Source organism: Portunus trituberculatus, chromosome 47 (assembly GCF_017591435.1).
Source record: "Portunus trituberculatus isolate SZX2019 chromosome 47, ASM1759143v1, whole genome shotgun sequence".
In the NCBI taxonomy this organism is placed as follows: Eukaryota; Metazoa; Arthropoda; class Malacostraca; order Decapoda; family Portunidae; genus Portunus; species Portunus trituberculatus.
The window spans coordinates 18,813,015-18,837,253 of NC_059301.1; the positions used below are offsets into that span (position 1 = coordinate 18,813,015).

Genomic DNA, 24,239 nt, shown 5'->3' on the forward strand with positions numbered 1-24,239 from the left:
ACTCCTTCTTCAATTAACATTTTTTTTACCTTCTAGTTTCATTAACTTCTCTTTAAGACTTTATTTTTCTATTCTCACTTTTCTTTACTTTCTTACACCTTTATCACTTTACAATTTTTTTTTTTTCCACTTACTGTCTTTCATCCTCCCACACACACGCCTTATTTCCCTTCTTCTCTTTCCCATTCTACAATATTCCTTAATTTCTTGCCTTTATCCTCTTCATTCTTTTTCCAAACTTTTTTTTCCTTTCCTTTACCTCTTCTTTACACTTTCCCCCTTTTTTTCTCCCGTCCTTCCTTTGAACTCAATTTTTACTCTCATAACTTCTTGCTTTCACCTCTTAAAAGAAAAGCAAGAAAAAAGATTCTAAACTCTTTAAATTACCCTCCTCCTTGCTGCTACCTCTTACTATACATATATTCCCTTTGACAATCACTCTCCTTGCTTCTTGCTGCAACTTCCCTCCTTCCATCCCTTTGTCTCCACCGCTACTCATTTCCTGGCCACAAAGGAGTCAGCACAAGGACCTCAAAGACATCAACTCCTGTATTCGTAAGCGGTTTGGTCTCTCGTCACTTTTTTTAAACATGTAGAAATGGTTATACTCGTTTTCGTCTTCGTTTTCTTTTCTTTTCTTTATTCCTGCTGCGAGTGTTGAGTTCTTGTCCATTTTTTTGTTTTTTTCTATCTGTGATTTTTTTCATAATTTATTCCTGCTTAGGTTTAGTTGGTTTTTTTTCTGTTTATTATGTTATTTTTCTTTATTTTATTTAATTTATTTGTCTTGCGTATATTTTCTTTCCTCATCTTTCATATATCTTTAATATTATTTTTTTTCAGAATACTTGTTGTTTTTTTTATTTACTCTTTTATCCATGTCTTATTTTTCCTAATTTTTTTCCTGAAACTGACTTTTTTTTTTTATTTATACCATGTGGGCTTTTCACGGAATTTCTGGGCTAAAGGGGAGACTTTTTTCGGGTACCTCCTATCTCAAAGCCCACCCGCTAGGAAACCGTTACCCCGAGTGAGGAAGCCCTACCTATACTCGGACCGTGGACAGGATTCGAACCCGTGCGCTTGGAGACCCCTCGGACCCCAAAGCTAGCATGGTGTCACTGTACCACGGCTTGTCGAACCATCACTACTAGAACCATAGAAACACTCAAAGAAAAATATCACAATAACATTTCCACTAATGCTCGTTAAAACTACTTATAGAGAAGTTTAATCCATCCAGTAGCATTACGCATTTCCACATTCACTCTGCTTACTATTTGGTGATTCTATACAGCTTAAGAAACTCATGTGGCGATTAAAATAATGAAGACTCTGGCCATTAATCTTCTGACCTCCATAGACCCTTCCCAATGCCAATGAAATGGTCTAATCGTACAACAATCTCAAGGTAAAAATATGTCCCAGTATTGAAGGGGTTAAAAACACGAAGGAAAGAATATCCCACAGTGGCGCCAAAAGCACTACATTTAGACACAATTAATCTTCTCTTACACTAGCATACTAATACAAAATAACTTATTGAATAACCCTTTTGAGCTCCACAACGCGGAAATCAAACCACAAACACCAGGAAGCTATACTAAATATTCGATAACTTCCTCTGCTTTGAGTGTCACCTTTGAAAATTATAATCAACATTTGCACGAATCCGTTTCATAGAAGTGAGAAGAAGCCAGAACAGTGAAAGGGGCAAGGCGTGACTGTGAGAGACGCGGCTTCCTGGTCATGTTGCCATTGCTTTGTTGGCCCCTGGCAGTGCGTATCGCTAGGAATATACGGAAGGGAGGTTACGGAAGGTGTAAGAAAGAACCAAGGATAACTATCATCAGAAGAAAAAAATGGGGAAAAAGATGACGAAGAAAAGAAACTGATTGTAAAAGAGAAGATGAAAAAAATGTTGACAAGAGGCAAAGAAACTGAATGTAAGAAGAAAAGATGGGAAATAATGTTGACAAGAAGTAAATAAAACGATTGTGAGAGAGAAAAACTAAAAAAAAAAAATGTTAGCAAAGAAGCAGGAAAATATACTATAAAAAGAAAAGAAGGAAGAGTTAGCAAAATAGAGGAAAGATGCACTGTATTACCACTTGTACTAGCAAATAAGCAACGAGATTTATAGAAAACGAAAAAAAAAGGACCAATTATTGAAGACGAAAAAGAAGTAGCAGTTATTGACATTATCATACGAAGAATGGAAGGAAGTATACGTAAAAAGAAAAAAAAAGGAGAAATATTGCAAGAAAGAAATACTAAGCAGTAATACGAAGGAGAAGGTGGAGGAGGAAAATTAAAAGTTGGCGGAAGTTATATTTATCTTTAGCAGCTGAAAAAATATATATAAAAATGTGGTTAAAAAAAGCAAGTAAACAGTAAATGGAAAAACTACATAGAGAGAGAGAGAGAGAGAGAGAGAGAGAGAGAGAGAGAGAGAGAGAGAGAGAGAGAGAGAGAGAGAGAGAGAGAGAGAGAGAGAGAGAGAGAGAGAGAGAGAGAGAGAGAGAGAGAGAGAGAGAGAGAGAGAGAGAGAGAGAGAGAGAGAGAGAGAGAGAGAGAGAGAGAGAGAGAGAGAGAGAGAGAGAGAGAGAGAGAGAGAGAGAGAGAGAGAGAGAAGAGAGAGAGAGAGAGAGAGAGAGAGAGAGAGAGAGAGAGAGAGACCACAACCACCAAAAACACCACCACTAATCTGATACAAAGGACAAGAGTGCTGTAACGTTGCCCAATACAATGTGGCTAGTACTAGTAGTGGTAGTGGTAGTAGTGGTGGTGGTGGTGGTGGTGGTGGTGGTGGTGGTGGTGGTGGTGGAGGGGATGTTTTATTCATTAGCCAAGGTAGCATGTGGCAAGTAAGCTTTGGTGTGAGTGTGCCTGGCTACTGGAAACACACACACAAAAAACACACACACACACACACACACACACACACACACACACACACACACACACACACACACACACACACACACACACACACACACATGTCTGCCACCCTGCCTGCCTGCTTGTTGCTCTGCTTCCTTGCTCGCTTGTTGGTCTGTTTGTTTGCATATCGTTCGTTTGTCCTTTTTGTTTGCTGGTTTCCTCCCTCATAGCTCTACACGCCCTCACATATTTCTATTTTTTTTGTCTTTTTTTTTAGTGGGGAGTGCAGGAATTCTCGTTTTTCTTTCCTTCTTTCTTTCTTCCTTTCGTTTTCTGTGTCTTTTTCTTTTTCTGTCTTTTTTTTTTACAGTACTTGAGTCTCGAAGTGAAGGAGAAAAAAAAAGTTCACAGGTTTGATTTGGGTTCACTATGTTTTCTTTTTTCGATCTCCTTTTTTTTCTTTTTTTTTCCTGTTGAGCGGGAGAAGTAGTGTTTTCATTTTTTGGGGGGCCTACGTAGTTCCTCCTTTTTTTTTTTTTTATCTATTTTTGTGTCCAACTGATACCATTTGACTTTGTGCTTTGTTCTGGGGCAATAACCCAATCAATTCGACTTTCTTTCCTTTAGATTTTCCATTTCTCTCTCTCTCTCTCTCTCTCTCTCTCTCTCTCTCTCTCTCTCTCTCTCTCTCTCTCTCTCTCTCTCTCTCTCTCTCTCTCGAGGACAACACCGATTTGTTTCATCATTTTTTTTGCCTTTCTCTCTTGTTCTTACGTATTTTTTCTTTATTCTATTGTTTTTTTTCTTTTCATTTCTCTCTTTCTCTTTTCAGTATCAATGTTTTCTTATTTTCGTCTTGATCTTCCTGTGTTTCTTTTGTCTACGTCCTGGAATGGGATCTCATTTTTTCACGTATCTATTGTTTTTTTTTTTTTTACTATTTTTTCTTTTCTCCGTCATTTCTCCATCCCCACTGCTGTGTATAACAAGTCTATTTGTCTTCCATTCTTCTTTCCCTTGTCTATTCTCTTTCCCCCCTCCTATCTTTCTCTTTCCCTCTCTTCTTCCTCTTCTCCATCCTCTCCCTCTTCAAAGTTTCTCTTTTCTTTCCTCCCTAACAAGAGAAGAATCAGGTTCTAATCCTTTCTTCTCTCTCTCTCTCTCTCTCTCTCTCTCTCTCTCTAAAAGCATACAGTAGCCACTCTTCAGAACCACACACACACACACACACACACACACACACACACACACACACACACACACACACACACACACAGTGTGTGGATCGGTACCGGCTCAGCGCGGTGCCCACTATTGTGCGAGCTTTAAATAAATAAGTGAATTTCCAGGTTAAGTTTATCCATAGTTAGGTTAAGCATTTTTAGTTCATTGTGGTATTGTCCCACCCCCCCCCCTGTACATTTTCAGTGTATTTTTTTACATTGCCTAATTAATAAACCGTTTATTATTATTATTATTATTATTATTACAGTCAGTCCATAGCAAAATGAAAATAATAATAATAAAATCAAAAGGCCAGCTTGTTGAAAGTAAAAGAAATACCAACTAGAGGATTCGAATTCCCTAACATTCAACCACTGTTACCTATTGACACCTTGGTAAAGAATACAACACTACGTAGTTATTTAAGGAAAGGATCGGAAAGTCCCCAGTCTCCCTCTCCTTCTCCCTCTCTCTCTCTCTCTCTCTCTCTCTCTCTGTTTTATTTTTGGTTTAATTTTTTTATCACTTGCTCATCCACATCAAGGCACTTTCAGAACTAAATTGGCCGCCATTTTTAAAAGTTTTTGCAATTAACTTTTTTTTTTTTTTTTGGTTAGGTAACGGTAAATGTTCCAGCGTTTTTTTTTTTTTTTCTCTTTTTATTTTTAGTTTTATCCATTTGCTTCACACTTATAGAGGGGAAATTCGGGTATAATGTGAATAGTTTATGGAAGTGTCTTCCCTTTTCTGACTACATTTTTTCTCCTGTGTCCTCCCTTGAAAATACTGGGACAAAGAAAATGTGAGCCTAGTAATCCCTTCCGTACCATGACACGTTTCCATATTCATTCTGCTTACTGTTTGGTGATTTTATACAGCTTCAGAAACTCATGTGGGGATTAAAAATAGTGAAGACTCTGACCAGTAATTTTCAGACCTCCATAAACCCTTCCTAATGTAAATAAAATCGTCTAATCATGCCCAAAATTCGTGGTAAAAATGCGTCCCAGTACTGAAGGGGTTAAGATACCATTGCTGCGTTATTTATCTCGAACTCATCTTTTTCCATCAAATACAATAGCTGATGGTTTTTTTTTTCGTCTTTAAACATTAACATTTTCATTTTTTACCTTCTTACAAATTTTCTGAACTTTAAAAAATATATATATTAGCCCCGCAAAATATCTTCTTGAGTTAATAATAATTGGCTTTCTCTTTTTTTTTCCCGACAAGACAAAATTTAAAGGAAATTAAAAACAAATAACAATCAAGAAGCATTCTACTAAGCCACCAGTATTTTCACTTTTCTTATCAATTTCCCCTATCTAAAAACTCTCAATCCTGTTTTCCCTTGAACTACAAATATTTATACTTTTTCTGATCAGTTTTCCTACAACAAAAACTCTAAACAACAAGTAAAAAGAAGTTAGCCTCATAAACTAATATTTCTACTGTATCATTTTTTTTTCTCCACCAACAGAAGGAAAAGCTAATCTCTTGATCTACCAGTTAATATATTTCTCTTTGTATATCATTTGCCTTTAAGAAAAATTGCAGTAAGAAAAAAAATGTCTTCTTTTAAACTCCCACAAACTTTTCTTTCTTATTATTAACTTGAAATTCAACAAAAAAAAGGACTACGCATAAAAAGTCACTTAATTCTTAAACTTCTTGTGATTTGAATTTCTCATTGTCTGTTCCTCCTTCCCTTGAAAAGGAAAAAAGAAATCAAGAAACTAACCTGCTCATTATCTGCCAGTAGTTCGTTTTCTTTCTACCAGTTGTCGCTAAAGAAATATTACGTACATCAATGAGCAAATGAATAAGTAAATGAATAAATAAGAAAACAAAGAAAGAAAAGACTAACAAATATCGTGAATTAGCTTTTCATTTGGTATTCTTTCTTTTATTTCTAGTGGGAAAAGAAAATTACCCGATCCTTATCTTCCTAACTCTAATTACAGCTGTTGAATCTTTCACCATTGTGTCTAAGGCTATTATTTTGTCAGCTGAGTTGGCTCTAAAAGTGACTCATTTTCTTTCTTTTTTATTGTTATCCTATTTTCTTAGTCTATACTTATTATAATTATTTGTATTAGATGTTTAGTCGTAGTATATTACATAAGTATATTCTCCTTTATATTTATGTGCATTATGTCCTTGTAATGTAACGAAATAGAGGAAATTAATTGTGATGAGTAAAGATCAGGTTGGTGTATTGTATAAGTGATGTTAAAAGCTCTTGTCTGTGGAATACAGTGGTAGATGTGGAGGTTCTAGTGTCTGGTGGCGTCTGGGTATTTTGGCGAATTCGACAACCGAGGTATTAGGAATTATGGTGGTGGAGTGGTGATGTTTTCGGTATAATAAGATGTAATATTGCACAGTAGAAAGTGCCCAAGGGAAATATGTACCTGTAGTGATTATAAGGAGACAAGGAGTGTGGGCCGGGAGATTTGCTGTGCTGCGAAGGAAAGATTTCAGTTGTGTTTATATTATAAGTATAGCATGTAAGTGTTGTATTATTAAGAATATATTTGACTTTTGAGTTGATATTTGTATTGTTTCCCCACACACACAAACAATAAGTGTAGGTACCAGGGTGGAGAGTGTTGTTACGGTAAGAGAGAGAGAGAGAGAGAGAGAGAGAGAGAGAGAGAGAGAGAGAGAGAGAGAGAGAGAGAGAGAGAGAGAGAGAGAGAGAGAGAGAGAGAGAGAGAGAGAGAGAGAGAGAGAGAGAGAGAGAGAGAGAGAGAGAGAGAGAGAGAGAGAGAGAGAGAGAGAGAGAGAGAGAGAGAGAGAGAGAGAGAGAGAGAGAGAGAGAGAGAGAGAGAGAGAGAGAGAGAGAGAGAGAGAGAGAGAGAGAGAGAGAGAGAGAGAGAGAGAGAGAGAGAGAGAGAGAGAGAGAGAGAGAGAGAGAGAGAGAGAGAGAGAGAGAGAGAGAGAGAGAGAGAGAGAGAGAGAGAGAGAGAGAGAGAGAGAGAGAGAGAGAGAGAGAGAGAGAGAGAGAGAGAGAGAGAGAGAGAGAGAGAGAGAGAGAGAGAGAGAGAGAGAGAGAGAGAGAGAGAGAGAGAGAGAGAGAGAGAGAGAGAGAGAGAGAGAGAGAGAGAGAGAGAGAGAGAGAGAGAGAGAGAGAGAGAGAGAGAGAGAGAGAGAGAGAGAGAGAGAGAGAGAGAGAGAGAGAGAGAGAGAGAGAGAGAGAGAGAGAGAGAGAGAGAGAGAGAGAGAGAGAGAGAGAGAGAGAGAGAGAGAGAGAGAGAGAGAGATTAATCTTTCTTTTTTATAAACTGCCGCCTTGGAGAGGTCGAGTGGGTATCTTGGCACCCTTAAAACCTAGACCTTTAAAACCAGTGTACCGTCCACTCTCTTGGAAGCAAAACCGAGACGTGACAAGGCCAGTCTTTACATTTCTCATTGAACGACTTCTTTTCCTACTAATCTGTCATCGAACTTCCTTAAAAGCGAAAAAAAAGTAAAAAGATGAGCAGAAAAGCAAGTAAGAAGAAAAATCAATAAATCAGCTGCATAAAGCCAATGTTGTCCGTGTGTTGTACTGGTATAGGCGCATAGGCCTGTACATATTCTGAAACACTTAGCTCTCTCACCGTCACTGCTTTCCATAGGCTCCAGTGGAAGATATTCGTATTTTTAAGAGTATTTTCATTGTTCTGGTGATAGACTGGCAAGATTTCTAGTTTATTAAAAGGAAAAACTGTCTTGAAAACCTGGCTAGTTGTCTTTGTGGCACTGGAAAATTGTCTTAATGAGAGGGGAAGGCGTTTTTTAATACGGCCATAAGAAATATCCAGCGTTCCTTCGTACTACCAATATCCCTTTTTCTTATTAAGTTTCCCTCCAAAAATCCTTACGCCCCTAAAAATCTAGTCTCCTATTGCTCATAATTTGTCAATAATTTCCCTACTATCAATAATTACACCACATAAAAGAAAAAAAAACCCAGTCTGCTCTTACACTGCCAATAATTTTACCTCATTATCAACTTTCCCGTCAAAAATGTACACCAGAGTCTAGTTTCCTCATCCCCTCCTCCTGAAGTACTAATTACTTCACACCCTAACAATTAATATTCTTCTCGAAACTTAAGAGGAAAAAAATTTGTGTCCCTTTCAATTAACATGAACTAATTTCAAAACTATTCCTTCCACCGTAAAATCAAACAAATGAATAGAAAAGTAAGAGAAAATCAAGCAAATAAAAAAAAATCTTATTCCCAAACAACCACCAACTTCTCCCTTTAAGAATGACGAAAGAAAATGACCAGCCATAAGAAGTGAGTGGATGGAAGCTTCACCACTCACACTTCGCAATGAAAAGCAACTCGCCTGCCTTCCACCACACCCACACACCCACACACCCACACAGACTGACTCTACCCATGGCCGCCTCTATGCACATTCATGACCTCTCTTACTCCCCTATGGCACTATAGCTCATATTCTCAAACACTTCTATGCTTCACCTCCACTATTTCTTTTTTTTTTTTTTATTGACACGAGTTTTTTAAGGTAGTTTTATGGTTCTAGAGACTGTTTCACCTCCACTATTTCTATTTTTTTAATTGACACGAGTTTTTTAAGGTAGTTTTATGGTTCTAGAGACAGTGACAAGATTTCTACATTATTAACTGGAGAAACACTCTCAAAAATACCGCTAATAATCTCTATAACCCTTGAAAATAGTCGTGGTGAGAGAGCAAAACGCCTCTGAATACGGGCTTATGATGCTTATCACTTCATCTGACTACCACTAGATTTCACTAAACTTAAGATAAAATCCAGGATGCAACGCTTAAACCACTCGTTCAATTCTAGTGTTTAAGATTTAACCTTTTCAGTACTGGAACGCATTTTTGTCATGAAATTTTGGTGCGATTAGACGTTTCTATTTACATTAGCAAGGGTCTGTGGAGGTTAGAAGATTAATGGCCAGAGTCTTCACTGTTTTAACCCACCACACAAGTTTCTGAAGCTGTATAAAATCACCAAATAGTAACCAGAATGAGCATGAAAACGCCTCACAGTACTAGAGGAGTTAAGAACGCATCCGTCTGTCTCATCTTGCCTACTTTCCATACGCTCAGGGTTTTTCAAGAGTGTTTCGGGACTCTAATGACAGTTTAACAAAGACTTCGCAACATTAACTGAAAACACTCACAACTGAATCATCTCTGTGGCTTTTGAATATACTCCTAATGAGAGAACAAATCGCTGAAGCCAGTGCTAATAAAATTTGAATGCCTGCCTTAATGACCTAATGACGCAATAAGTACTCAACAGGCAGAGACCTTACGCCTTTCCTCTCCTTCCACAGGGTTCGAACGCGGAGTGCCTGGCTACCCCCGCTATCTGTACCTGGGGGAGGCGAGCCGCGGGGAGCACCACCTGGTCATCAAGGGCGCCACGCTAGAGGATGACGGCGAGTACCAGTGCCAAGTGGGTCCAACTGACACCACGCCACCTATCTGGGCCGCTGCCAATCTTACCGTCATGGGTGAGTGGTGCAGTAGGGGATGTGTGGGGAAAAGAAGACACAGGAAGGCAAAGGGAAACAAAGTAGAAGAGAAGGGTGTTAACTGTATGAGGAATGTGTGAGGAAGAGAAGACACAGGAAGGCAAAGGGAAAAAAATGGGAGGGTGTTAACCTGTACGAGGAATGTGTTGGAAAGGGAAGACACAGGAAGGCAAAGGAATAGAAAGGAAGATGTGAAACTGTACGAGGAATGTGTGAGTGGTGTGTGAGTGGTGCAGTAAGGGGATGTGTGAGGAAAGGAATGCACAGGAAGGTAAAAAAATACAAAGGAGGAAGATGTGAAACTCTACGAGGAATGGGTGAGAAAGGAAAGACACAGGAAGGCATAGGAGTACAACAGAGGCTGTGAAACTGTACGAGGAATGAGTGAAGAAGGGAAGACACAGGAACACAAAGGAAGAGAAACGAGGAAGATATGAAATTCTACGAAGAATATGTGAGAGAGGGAAGATACAGGAACACAAAGAAATACAAAAGAAGGATATGAAGCTGTGGGGAGGATATGTAGAGAAAGGAAGACACAAGAACACAAAGGAAAACAAAGAAAGAGGATGTGGCTTTGTGAAGAGCATATGTGAGAAGAGGAAAAGGAAGGAGCACAAAGAAAGATAACAAGAGGGATTGGGGAAGAGAATACAAAGAAATAATGATAAAATGAGGGAATGGAGAAGAAAGGACTTATAAAGCTAGTATGTGAGAAATGAAACACACAGGAAATCAAAGAAAGAATAATAAATAATAAATGTGTGTGTGTGTGTGTGTGTGTGTGTGTGTGTGTGTGTGTGTGTGTGTGTGTGTGTGTGTGTGTGTGTGTGTGTGTGTGTGTGTGTGTGTGTGTGTGTGTGTGTGAGTAGTACCATTGGACAGGGATTAAAACCGGGATGGGCGTGGATGAGTGGGGGGACAGTGAGAGAGGGAGCAAGTGAATCAAGGCACGTCAGGAAATGGATTTGAACTGAGAAATGGTGAATTATTGTTTGGGACAAATAGGAGACTGACTGACTGACTGACCGACTGGCGGGTGACTGATTGACTGACTGTTCAATTAACTGGCGGACTAATCGATTGAATATGATTAAAATTGACTGATTAACTGGCTAGATGGTTGCCTGGTTAATTGACTGACTGAATGAATGACTGACTGACTGACTAACACAACAATACAAACAACACAATACATAGAAAAAGATTCATAAGATATACCAGTTACCGATAACGAGGAAGACAAAAAAAAAAACTTAAACGACTACAAGAAAAATTATCACACCTTTCCAACTTAACCTCTTGAGTACCATGACGCGTTTCCATATTCATTCTTCGTACTATTGGGTGACTTTACACAGCTTCAGAAACTTATGTGGGGGGGATTAAAATAGTGAAGACAGTGGCCATTAATCTTCTGACCTCCATAGACCCTTCCTAATGTCAATAAAATGGTCTAGTCTTACACAAATCTCAAGGTAAAAAGTATCGCAGTATTGAGAGGGTTAACAACAACAACAACAGCAATAATAATAACAACAATAACAAATTACACAACACACAAGTAATCTAACCTGAATTAAGCATAACAATCACTCTCTTCCTCCTCCACCCTCCCCTTCCCACCACGGGCGTGCAGTGTCACCTACCAGCATCAGCATCGTGGGCGTGGGTGACGGGGGCGTGGTGGAGGTGCAGGAGGGACACATGCTGCGTCTGGAGTGTCTGGTGAAGGGTGCGCGTCCACCAGCAGCCGTCACCTGGTACAGAGATGCAATTACCCTAAGGAAAGGTGAGTCACAGGAGGAGGAGGAGAAGGAGGAGGAGGAGTTGGAGGAGGAGGAGTTGGAGGAGGAGGAGACTATCACTTGCTCTCTGTTTTATAATCCTTACACGACCTCCAGCAAGTTTAGGCCTAATTAATTTACCCTCGTAGGCTTACTATTTGTATTATTAGAGAGAGAGAGAGAGAGAGAGAGAGAGAGAGAGAGAGAGAGAGAGAGAGAGAGAGAGAGAGAGAGAGAGAGAGAGAGAGAGAGAGAGAGAGAGAGAGAGAGAAATAAGTATGAAAGAAATATGAAAGACTCTCTCTCTCTCTCTCTCTCTCTCTCTCTCTCTCTCTCTCTCTCTCTCTCTCTCTCTCTCTCTCTCTTCTTCCCTCAAGGAGTCCTCTCATCATCAATCACATCACCCTTTCTTGGCCCTCATCATCACCACCACCACCACCACCCCACCACCACCACCACCACCACCACGGCTTTTCTTTCCCTTCATATTCAAGCTTCCTTCCTTTCAAGAGTACAATTATTTACCTTACAATATTTCACCACCTGATTACCTAACCTACTTTCCCTCTCTCTCTCTCTCTCTCTCTCTCTCTCTCTCTCTCTCTCTCTCTCTCTCTCTCTCTCTCTCTTCTTAACCTCAATAATTCAACTAAAATACACTTGAAAAAACGACGATAAAAGAAAACGAAAAAGCAGACACAAGGCAAACTTTAAAAAATATACAACTTGGAAATAAAACTTCTATAATCCTCTCATGAATTTCTTATGCATCGCCCAAAAAGGATAAAATGAAATGGCAAACTATGAAACTAAACAAAAATAAATCAAAGAAAAAAAGTTCAAAAAGAAGAAAAAGAAGAAGAGACGAGATGTTGATAAAAAAGAAATGAGGTTTATGTCTCTCTCTCTCTCTCTCTCTCTCTCTCTCTCTCTCTCTCTCTCTCTCTCTCTCTCTCTCTCTCTCTCTCTCTCTCTCTCTCTCTCTCTCTCTCTCTTCTAATCCTCTTTACTGCAATTTTTCAGAACAAATATATTTCTCTCTGGCCTTTCGTCCTTTATCAATCTGTCAGTCAGTTTATTTCTCTATCGATCTATCTATCTATCTATCTATCTATCTATCTATCTATCTGTCTGCCTGTCTGTCTAACTAACTAACCAGCAAGTAAACTAACAGCATTTCGTCAAATCATTATTTAACTCGATATCCTCAATGGTACAGTGGAATCATGCGTGCTTTGGGGTCCGAGGGGTCTCCAAGGGCACTGGTTCTAATCCTGTCCATGGTCCGAGTGTAGGTTGGGCTTCCTCACTCGGGGCAACGGTTTCCTAGCGGGCGGACTTTGAGATAGGAGGTACCCTAAAAAGTATCCCCTTTAGCCCATAAATTCCCGTGAAAAAAAAAAAAGTCAATTTCATCTATCCATTTCTATTTATCTATCTGTCCTTCTGGCTAACTTTGTCTAGTGTCATCAGTAACTAATTTTATCTCTTGTTTTTCGTGCACTTCTTTTATCGTTAATTCTTTTTTGCGACTACCAATTCAATTAAACTAACATTTTTTTCGTATATCTTTTTTCTATTTTCGTATATTTCTTTGCTATTTTCTATTTCACATCCGCTTATCTATCAATTTATCTTATCTATTTATTTACCTTGAGTGTCTATATTTGTCTTTTAATCCTTTTTTACCTTTCGTCTTATTTACTCAACTAAACTCCAGAACACTCATCAGATTTTACATCCACGAATTTATTACTCTATTCCGTCTATTTACCTTTTTTTCCTGAATACTTGTGTGGCTATGACCTTCGCGGGGATTCTAAATTAGTCCCTGTGTGCAATAATCCGGCCAAAAATATATATAAATTGATGGAAAACTGCTCTAAATGTACGTTACCACACTCATCCCTGCGTCTCTCTCTCTCTCTCTCTCTCTCTCTCTCTCTCTCTCTCTCTCTCTCTCTCTCTCTCTCTCTGTGCATCACTTTCCAATTTACTTCTGTCTGGCAGCACATTTGCTTATATCCATGCGAGGAGTGACCGGCCAGCCAACCCAAAGCTTTCATGTCCCATCTTTCTGAAGCTTTTCAGTCTCCTCGCATTGGCAACTGGAAAATTCTCACGCATCCATCAACTCACAAACTCTCTCTCTCTCTCTCTCTCTCTCTCTCTCTCTCTCTCTCTCTCTCTCTCTCTCTCTCTCTCTCTCTCTCTCTCTCTCTCTCTCTCTCTCTCTTTTCAACTTTATTCATGCGTATTTATTTATCTATTTGTTCGAGTTTTCACAAGTTCAGGTTATAATACTGTCGATTTTTCCGCAAGCTTTCTTCTGCTAAGTCTAGAGCCTCGCTGAAGCTCTTTAAAAATTTTGGACGCCTTTGGCAGAGTGTAGCATCAAGATGAAGTTCCTTAGTCAGTTCTCTCTCTCTCTCTCTCTCTCTCTCTCTCTCTCTCTCTCTCTCTCTCTCTCTCTCTCTCTCTCTCTCTTCAAGCTTCCTTTCCGCCTCACAACCACCACCATTTCTTCCCAAAACTTATCAATAGCGAATCTTTTCTACCAAACTTTTTTAGGGAATGGCAATTGCGCGAACTTTTACTCTTTTCTTTTTTCTTCCAGCCATTTGCCACTCTTCTATACATGTAGCACAGGAAAAAAAAAATACCAGTCTCGCAAGATTTCGTTCCGTCAGTAATTACCTCTTGTCGTTTTTGTCTATCAAGAATAACCTCACTAGCATTAATTGTCCTTTCTGTCTCTTTACAGGTCAGAATTCAGAGACAAACGGAGGGGGATGCGCATGTTTTGTTTTCCAGTGTCCGTTTGAAACACCAAAGAATGCAAACACAATACAGTTCACCGTTTTAAAGAGAAACTAACAAGCTGAGAGAATGATTTGTATCTGGGCATTCCTGTACAAACCTATTTCTTCACATTATGGAATTTTACTTATTTTCACTACATGATGCGGCGCTATATGATCCAGTTTTTTGTTGCTCATATAAAAATCCCTCGGTCAACTAAAAGGCATCTGATTGAAGTTCTTTAATTAGTGTAAGGGACATGACAAGGTAGACGAACTAAATCTTCAAGTGTTATTAATCAAGATAGAACAATAAATAACAGATTCCAGCTTCGTAAAAGTAGATTTAGAGAAGTGAAAGGAAGATTTAGTGCTCAGAGTGGTAGATAAATGGTATATACTCATTAATAAGGCTGCTAGTGCTGAGTCATTACGGAGTTTTAAAAGATTACGCGAATTTATAGCTAAGGATGATAGATGGAAATATGTAAGTATGTTTTATAATGACAACGTGTAGTTCTGATGGCTTCCTGTAACTTTCTTTATTTTTCATATGTTCCTTGTGTTTATTTTTATGTTTTAGCTAGCAAGAGATATCATGTGCCTTACTTTATTCCTAGTATCTTCTTTTTTTATTGTAACTTCCTTTATTTTTCGTACGTTCATTGTGCCTTATTCTATCTTATGTGTTAGCTAGCAAGAGATATCCTTTACCTTCCTTTATTTCTATTTTTTTTTTTTTTTTTTTTTTTTTGCGTTGATCACCACGAGATATGAATTCCGTGTTATCAATGGTCTGTCCTTGTGTGTGTGTGTGTGTGTGTGTGTGTGTGTGTGTGTGTGTGTGTGTGTGTGTGTGTGTGTGTGTGTGTGTGTGTGTGTGTGTGTGTGTGTGTGTGTGTTTGTATCGTGGTGAGTGTTACGATACTTCCTTGAGACACTGCGAGGACTTACGATACCCACTCAAAGATACCATATTGAACTTCACCACTCGAAAATGCAATTGTGTAGTAACGCAAGCCGGTTCACCGCTCGCAGTTTATCTATTTATTTATTTTTTCTTATTTTATCCGGCTGAAATTAATCCGATATACAAAAAAAAATTAATAATATCAAATGACAAAAAAAAACGAGCTATTCATTCGCATTAAAAGTCGCTCTCGCCTATAAAATGTCTATACAGTTAGGTGAAAAATGTTGCTTACTGAATTATGACATTAATGCTGCAGGGTACTAAGCTTAAGTCTCTCTCTCTCTCTCTCTCTCTCTCTCTCTCTCTCTCTCTCTCTCTCTCTCTCTCTCTCTTTTTCAATGTCAACATCTCTTTCGCAGTAAACGTAATCCTGACACGCATTTCATTACACCCGACTGACGTTTTCAACCCGAATCCATTCTGCAATGAGGCCGTGAACCTTACCAGCACCGGCGCCAGCATTGATCTCTCTCTCTCTCTCTCTCTCTCTCTCTCTCTCTCTCTCTCTCTCTCTCTCTCTCTCTCTCTGAACATTTCTCTTTTTATAAATTTGATCGTGATAGAGCTGCACCACTTACTTCACCATCCCTGTCATCGTTGAGTACGTTTTCCAATCCTTGTGCAGTACCTGAGATTATTTATTCATTGACATCTTTCATTTACTTTCAATTCGTGTCTACTTTACTTATTAATTCACTTGTTTATCTTTTATTTAACTTTTTTTCATTTTATTTTTCGAGTGTCTTTGTTATGTGTATTTCGTTTCGTTGCATCCATTATCCTTTATTCTGTTGTTATGACTATGTATGGACCATGACTGTATTTGTATTCACTGCTCTTTCTGCGGTCAATAAAATGTAAACTAATTTGATATACGCTACTGATTAGGAGGATCGGATTGAATGAATGGCTAAATGGCTGACTGACTGACTGACTGAGTGACTGTTCCTTCCCCATCCCGCCCATCACCATCTCTAGAAGCTTGGAATGGTGTAGACTTCTAAATGAGTGAACTAATTAACTACCAGGTATTTCAAAGGCCAATGATCAGAATAGCGTAGATTTTTAAATGTTCAGTTAACCAACTGACTAAAACTGTTATTTCAAGTGCCACAAAACACACCGGCTCCGTATGAATTAACCACAATAGCGTCCGGAATTCTAATTGACGAAACAAGGTAAGTCATGTGGCGCCAGAAATGATAGAGCTTAGTATTTGTCACCACAGGAACGAGATCATAACGGCGCAAAAATTGTAACTGACAGACTGATTGGTATTTTCAGCACCACAATAACAATATCGTGAAATACTCCTTGATTTTAAGTGACTGACAAATTATCATTTCCAACACTGCAAAAAACACATCTCATAAGGCGCCCGGATTCTGACTGACTGAAAGATTAGTTAATTTAGCGCCACTATAACAAGATAAATCACGATATAGGATCTGATAACACGCAGCACCTCCTTTAATCTTGGTGTATGTAGGAAGGAGGTAGGGGGCAGGCAGGGGGAAGGCAGAGGGCAGGCAGAGGGCAGGCAAAGGACATGGGGGGGGGGGGAAAAGGGCAAGGGATAACAGATGATAACAGATGATGCAATATATCACTCTCACACCTTATACAGAGATGATGCACGCCCTGGCCCCACACAATAAGATGTCATAACCATATCTTAACGCTGCAGTGGCTATCACTCAAGCACGCTCTTCTCGCCCAGGGAACGCCAGTGGTGAGAGGATAAAACACGCTAACATTATACTCACACCAGAAAGTGACGTGCCGGTGGACTCAATGCCAGGGAGTACTTTGTTTCGACTGCATCGTTAGTGCATAATCTCTCTCAGTGCAGTGTGAATTCTAGAGAGAGACGCGAGTGCTTCATTTCACTCACTCTGCGCTTCAACGCGTGTTCAGTCGTGGCCTACTCGTCCCGCCACCTCACCTGCTTCACTTGTGCTCAGCCTGTCGCAGTGCACGCCGCTACTCTGTCTCGCCCACTGTCCTTCACCGTTATTTCAACAGTTACTGCTCCTCTGAATATTTGCTATACATGACTCCCTCTAGATATGTTTTTCTACACTTTCATATTTTCGTTTTCGTTTTCCTTAACTTCAAAGTTTACTCTGTTTTCTCAATGTTTCATCTAAACTTTCAAGACACCCACGTATACCTCTTTGTCAACCTTGCTTCTCACTTTCACACCCATTTACTCCATATTAATAATACACAAGTTACCCCACCATGTTCCCTTCCTTCTTATAAGTTCCGGTACACATTTACATTATATTCTCTAGATCTATTTGTTGATCTATCCCAGAAAGAAGGAAGAAGCAGCGCACTGGTCTCCCCCGGCTGAGGCAAGAGTATTAATCTATTCCAGTAAGTCAAGTGCCGGGAGGTGTTGGCAGAGAAATTATTAACGTGCTATATAGCCTGCCAGCTGACCTGCCACACCAGCGCCCCCACGCCCAGCTGCCCACCCACTCACAGAACTGCGCTTCGCAATGTACTGATCTGTCATACAGCCCCGCCTACACATAGCTTCACGTGTTAACCAGTATTCTGTCTCCGGTTCATAACAAAGTACATGAATAAGACAAAGAAAACAACATCTATACGAGAAACCACTTTGTACATACAACGAAAAATGTTTGAGGAACAGAATAATACTCCACTCGTAGCATTGAAACGTGTCTTTGTACTCACTCCAACCTTGTACACGTAACCCTGAACACCCACAGAACACCACTGACAGATACAGAAATCCCGGGGCAAACTCAATAACACTTCCGAGATATCTCGTCCTTCTACAACAGCAGCAGCAACCACCACCACATCCACCACTACTACTATCACCAACACTACTACTACTACTACTACTACTAATAATAATAATAATAATAATAATAATACCAATGCTACTACCACTAATACCACTACACTCTAAAACCACCACCATCACCACTATTTCTTCCTCATCGTCCTGCTCTTCCTCCTACAACCACCACCACCACCACCACCACCACCACCACCACTACCACCACCACTACCACTCCCTCAGATCTGCACCGGGAGGAGGTAGTGCCGTCGAAGGACTCTCTGCGGTGGGACGTGAGGAGCCGCCTGGCGCTGAAGGTGGAGGCGGGGGACGATGGGCAGGAGTTCTCGTGTCGCGCCCTCCACCCAGCCCTGCAACACGCCCCAACCACCCTCGTCGCCTCCCTCACCGTGGCCGTGCTGCGTGAGTACTGTTGTTTGTTGTTGTTGGGGTTATTGTTGTTGTTGTTGCTTCTTGTTGATAGTTTTGTTCTTGTTCTTGTTCATTTTTCTTCTTTTTTCTTCTAATTTTTTTCCTCTTCTTCTTCTTCTTCTTCTTCAGTAGTTGTTGTTGTTCTTTTCTTCTTCTTCTTTTCTCCTTTTTTTGTTTATTTATTTTGTTTCTTCTCTTTTTATTCCTATTTGGTCAGTTTATCCATTCTTTTCTTTTCTTCCTCCTTCTGCTGTTGTTATTATTGTGTTTATTCATTTATTCATTGATATATTCTTCTAATGCTTGTCTTCCTTCTCTTTCTATTTCCAATCGGTTCTTTCCTTATTTCTGCCTTCTTTCTCCCCTCCTTTATCCACATTCATTTCTTCTTCTTCTTCTTCTTCTTCTTCTTCTTCTTCTTCTTCTACGCCTCCTCCCTTTCACAACAATGATGACAACTACTACCACCACCACCACCATCACCACCACCATCACCACCACCACCACAACAACAACAATACCAGAACTATAACACCAACAGCAACAACAAGCTCTCACCTCCACCCCGCCCCCTCTCTCGTCGTCCTCCTGTCAGTTACGTCACATGAACAACCAGAACAAATAACAACTAACTAAATAACTATTAGGAAAACCATTACCGCCACCACTTCTCTCACCACCACAACAACAGCAACAACAATAATTACTGCAACTCTCTCCCTATCACTTTTCTATGCGGTTACTCTTTACTATACTCTCTATCATTTTAACTATCTATTCTTGCTATTCTTATCTATTTCTTAACTCTCCTTCCTCCCCGCTGTCTCTTTACACGTCTTGGTAAAATTTGACTTCCTTGATAAGCATTAAGTTCATACGATTACTCCTCACTCCTCTATTATTTCAACTACCTATTCTTGTTATTCTTATTTATCTATTTCTTAACTCTCCGTCCTCCCCTCGGCCTCTTTACACATCCCAGTAAAATTTGACTTCCTAAATAAACCTTAAGAGGGCCTAACCTTTTCCTTTTCCTAGCTAATGTGCATGTTCTTTCAAGAGGGACGACTCAAGAAGCTTATTCAATATTGGGTGATCTCTTTAGCTCTTTCCTGTAGCGATTGACACCTAAGTAGATAGTTTTTCATTTTTTTTTTTTTTTACCAGTGTATCTCTTAACATTAAAAAAAAATCAAAAGGATTGTAAAATTTGCGATTACAGTTTTAAGGCAGTGTTTCCTTTAAATGAAAATATATAGAAACTCAAAACCAATGCTATACTTTTACTTTGCTGGAGTTTTACACTAACACACACACACACACACACACACACACACACACACACACACACACACACACTGGTCACCGTCCATAAATAAATTCATTAAAACACCATTCCATGTTTTACCACAACTTTTTTTAACCACGCCGCTTTTTTTCCTCTCCATGATTCAGCTCTATAATTAATTGCAATAACAACTTTACTCACACCTAATGTATGTGCCCGCAACACAACACAACACAACGCAACGCAACGCAACGCAACGCAACACAACACAACACAACACAACACAACACAACGCAACACAACACAACACAACACAACACAACACAACACAACACAACACAACACAACACAACGCAACGAAACACGTAAATGAATACAGACACCAACACACACACACACACACACACACACACACACACACACACACACACACACACACACACACACACACACACACACACACACACATACTAAGCATATTGAAAACTAAAGCATGCGAAACATAAAACACAAAAAATAAAGCAAAAAAATAAGGAGACAAGTCATATAGACAAACACACACGAGAGAGAGAGAGAGAAATTACAAATAAAACACAAAACTGACGCATTAAGGACAAGAGAATAGAAAAGAGAGGAATTAGAAGAATTAGAAGAAGATGAAAACTAAAACCTGAAATCTGAACACCCTCTATATATACAAGCTACACCGTGAGACAGATAAGAACTAGCGGAACATCTCAGACTATAAAGAGAAGGTAGGAGGAGATTGCAGACAGGGAAGGGAAGAAGGGAGGGACTGCTGAAGTAAGACTGTGCTGCGGGAGAATGAAGTGATGTGTCGTAGAGTCCAGGGCAAGAAGTACCAAAGACTTGATTAAAGTGTGTGAATGAAGAACGAAGATTGTCTGGGTGTGGGAGGAAAGACGGCAGGACGCGAGTATAAAATGAGGCCCTGCAGATTAAGGAAGGGAGGAGAGATGGAGGGAAGCAAGGGTGGAGAGGAGCAGGAAAAGGCAGCCAAAGTAATGCCACAGCGACGAACGGCTCTCGGTGTATGAAAGGATGTGAGGACGAGTAATAGCCAGAGGAGACATGAAGAAAAGCGACACTGGCCTTGATTGTCACTGGCTAAGATGAAACACCAATGCAGGGGAAGGGAGCAAGATGAGCCAGTGTGTGCAATATGTGTACACCTAGAGATACGGAAGAGTGAGCAGGTGAGTGATTAATGTACAAGCGAGCTGGACTAGAGAGAAATGAGAGAAAATGAATATATGACAACGATTTTCAAGAGGAATTTTAAAGAACTCAATAATGAAAGAATTACTGTATGCGATTAATTTTAGGTAACAAAAAAACTAATTATACAAAAGATACAGCTGATAAGAGTCTGAAAATAGATACAACGGATTACTGATGGTCCTGGCAGACTGATTGACTGGCTAACTGATAATGACTGCATGGAAACTGAGTTGACGGTACAATGATGACCAAACCTGACTGATTGATAGATTGAGTGATTAGTGATTGGAAACAGATGACGGATTGCCGTTCACATTTCTTTTACTGACTGATTGACTGGCTGGTTCGTTGAGTGACTAGCTGACTGACTGACTAATTAGCTGACTGACTGACTGACTGACTGACTGACTGACTGACTGACTGACTGACTGGCTGGCTAGCTGGCTGGATGGCTGGCTGATTGTCTGGCTGAGTGACTGGCTGGCTAAGTGACAAATTGACTGACTGACTGGCTGACTGGCTGGCTGGCTGGCTGGCTGGCTGACTGGCTGACTGACTGGCAGGTTGGTTGGCTGGCTGGCTGGCTGGCTGGCTAAGTGAGAGACTGACTCATTAACTCATTCATTCATTCATTTACGACGCAGCAACAATAGGACCATAAAGCTGCACATTTAATCATTAGACATCAAAAAGTTAATAAAAAACAATAAAATGAGGCTGAAAAAAAATACATAAAAAAGGAACAATGAACAAAGACTTTCACATTTAATCTTAGCCCCCTTCAGTACCATGCCGCATTTTCATATTCATTCTGGTTACTATTTAGCAATTTTATAGACCTTCAGAAACTTATGTGGGGGGATTAAAATAGTAAAGACTCTGGCCATTAATCTTTTGACCTCCATAGACCCTTCCTGATGCAAATAAAATCATGGTAAAAATGCGTCTCAATATTGAAGGAGTTAAGATACAGAAATACAGGAAATCCACGTAATACTTTCAAATTAGACATTTTTGGGTGAGGAAAGCGAAGCGAAGGATCGGAAAAAAGAAGGAAATGAATAATTATTGGGAACATACAAAGGCTAGGAGTCTACAATATTTCGGCGACACGCATCACTGTAGAAAGGAGAATACTAATAATGATACAGAGTGAGGGTGGATGCCTGAAGCGCCGCTGAAACTGATCACACAAATCCAGTAGCGGCTCAAAAGAGTCCATCAATTATAATTATACTGCAGGGCACGGCTTATTCAAGTGTGTGTGTGTGTGTGTGTGTGTGTGTGTGTGTGTGTGTGTGTGTGTGTGTGTGTGTGTGTGTGTGTGTGTGTGTGTGTGTGTGTGTGTGTGTGTGTGTGTGTAAGTCACCACGATCGTCTGCTGGTCACCCAGCCAGCCTTCCCCATTACGGAGCGAGCTCAGAGCTCATAGTCCGATCTTCGGGTAGGACTGAGACCACAACACACTCCACACACTGGGAAAGCGAGGCCACAACTCCTCGAGTTACATCCCGTACCTATTTGCTGCTAGGTGAACAGGGGCTACACATTAAGAGGCTTGCCCGGGCCTTTTCGGTTGTGAGCCGAGCGTGCTAACTAACCACTACACTACGCAGTGTATGGACGCGCTGGTAGGGGGGTGAATGGATTGTTGAGTGAGTAGGTAAACAGGTCGGTAAGAAAAGGTTATGTAAGGTAATCAAGGTATGGTATGGTATGGTATGGTATGGTATGGTATGGTATGGTATGGTATGGTATGGTAAGATAAGGTAAGGTAAGGTATGGTAGCATAAGGAAAGGTAATGCAAAGTAAGGTAAGGCAAATTAAGATAAAGTAAGGTAAGGTTAGGTAAGATTTGTAAGTCAAGCAAGTTGAAATAAGCAGCAAGATAGGTATGGAGTTGGTAAGAAAGATTAGGCATCGAAGTAATCAATTCATTAGGCAGACAGACAGATAAACATACACATGGGTAGATAATATTTACACAAACAAATAGAATGAGTTAAGTTGAGAGACATGCTGCTGATCCATCCTCACCTGGACCTTTCCTCTTACTTTTTTTTTTCTGGTCACGGCGGCACCTCAGCCTGACAGACGCTCATCACCACGCAAATCCCATCCTAGCACCTGTCGGCTCTCGTATTAGCACGCTCGTCAAACTGCGGTAATTCCTGACGCTTAATTCCTCCAACAGTCCATCGTCTGCGCATCAAAAAAACACAAAGAGAGAACCCGTACATGTTAGCTTGTGTTACTCGAATTATACAAGTTAAGTGTGATTAATAGCACAAAAATATGGAAGAAATAAAAAAAAAATATTCGATACACGTTGTTACTTTTTTAGTGGTCAAGTTAATATATTCAAAGCCGTTTCTTCCTTTTCTCTTCATCTCTCTTCTCTCTCATGGTTTCCACGCCTATTACACCACCACAAGTCAACCAGTCAGTCAATCAACCAATCTACTTACGTTGTTGCTTACTTTTTTTTTAAGTCAGTTTAATACACCCTAAGCCGTTTCTTCCTTTTTTTTCATTTCTCTTCTCAAATATGGTTTTACACGCATTTACAGCACCACAAGTCAACCAGTCAATTAGTTCACCAATTAACCAATCCACTCACTCGCGTTGTTATTCATTTTTTTTTAGGGAGGTGAAGAAGTCAATTTAATACACACTAAGTCGTTTCTTCCTTATTCTTTTTTTTTTCATCTTTCTTCTCACTCATGGTTTCCTTCGCCTATTACAGCACCACAAGTCAACCAAACGACTAGTCAATCAATCCACTCACGCACGATGCTACCTTTTTTTATTTATTTATACCATGTGGGCTTTTTCACGGCAATTCATGGGCTAAAGGGGATACTTTTTGGGGTACCTCCTATCTTAAAGCCCACCCGCTAGGAAGCCGTTGCCCCGAGTGAGGAAGCCCAACCTACACTCGGACAGTGGACAGGATTCGAACCCGTGCGCTTGGAGACCCCTCGGACCCCAAAGCACGCATGGTTCCACTGTACCACGGCGGCCAAAGTATAAAAAAAAGTCCAATCGATACACTATAAGCCGTTTCTTCATTTTCTTTTTCATCTCTCTTCTTTCGCATAGTTTTCCACGCCTATTACAACACCACAAATCAATCAATCAACTAGTTAACCAGTCAACCAATCTACTCACCCACTTAATTCACTCATTCAACCAATCAATTCGTATCAAACCTAACCAACACCTGAAAGTCACAAGGCTGGACGAACAGAGGGA

General features: G+C 40.0%; 1 protein-coding gene and 1 long non-coding RNA gene across 4 annotated transcripts in view; one reads left to right on the forward strand and one right to left on the reverse strand.

Annotated features, from left to right (window-relative positions):
• The window catches only part of LOC123520665 (nephrin-like), a 351,273-nt gene that overhangs the window by 291,071 nt on the left and 35,963 nt on the right, over positions 1 to 24,239 (forward strand). For both annotated transcript variants that reach the window (XM_045283175.1, XM_045283176.1), the window contains exons 4-6: positions 9,439 to 9,618; positions 11,279 to 11,431; positions 18,265 to 18,444. In XM_045283175.1, coding sequence (XP_045139110.1) covers positions 9,439 to 9,618; positions 11,279 to 11,431; positions 18,265 to 18,444 — 513 coding nt within the window. The remainder of the gene's footprint in view (positions 1 to 9,438; positions 9,619 to 11,278; positions 11,432 to 18,264; positions 18,445 to 24,239) is intronic.
• The window catches only part of LOC123520667, a 52,107-nt gene that overhangs the window by 10,464 nt on the left and 17,404 nt on the right, over positions 1 to 24,239 (reverse strand). For both annotated transcript variants that reach the window (XR_006679333.1, XR_006679332.1), the window contains exons 2-3: positions 23,022 to 23,186; positions 11,289 to 11,399 (exon numbers count right to left, since the gene is read on the reverse strand). This is a non-coding gene — a long non-coding RNA (uncharacterized LOC123520667). The remainder of the gene's footprint in view (positions 1 to 11,288; positions 11,400 to 23,021; positions 23,187 to 24,239) is intronic.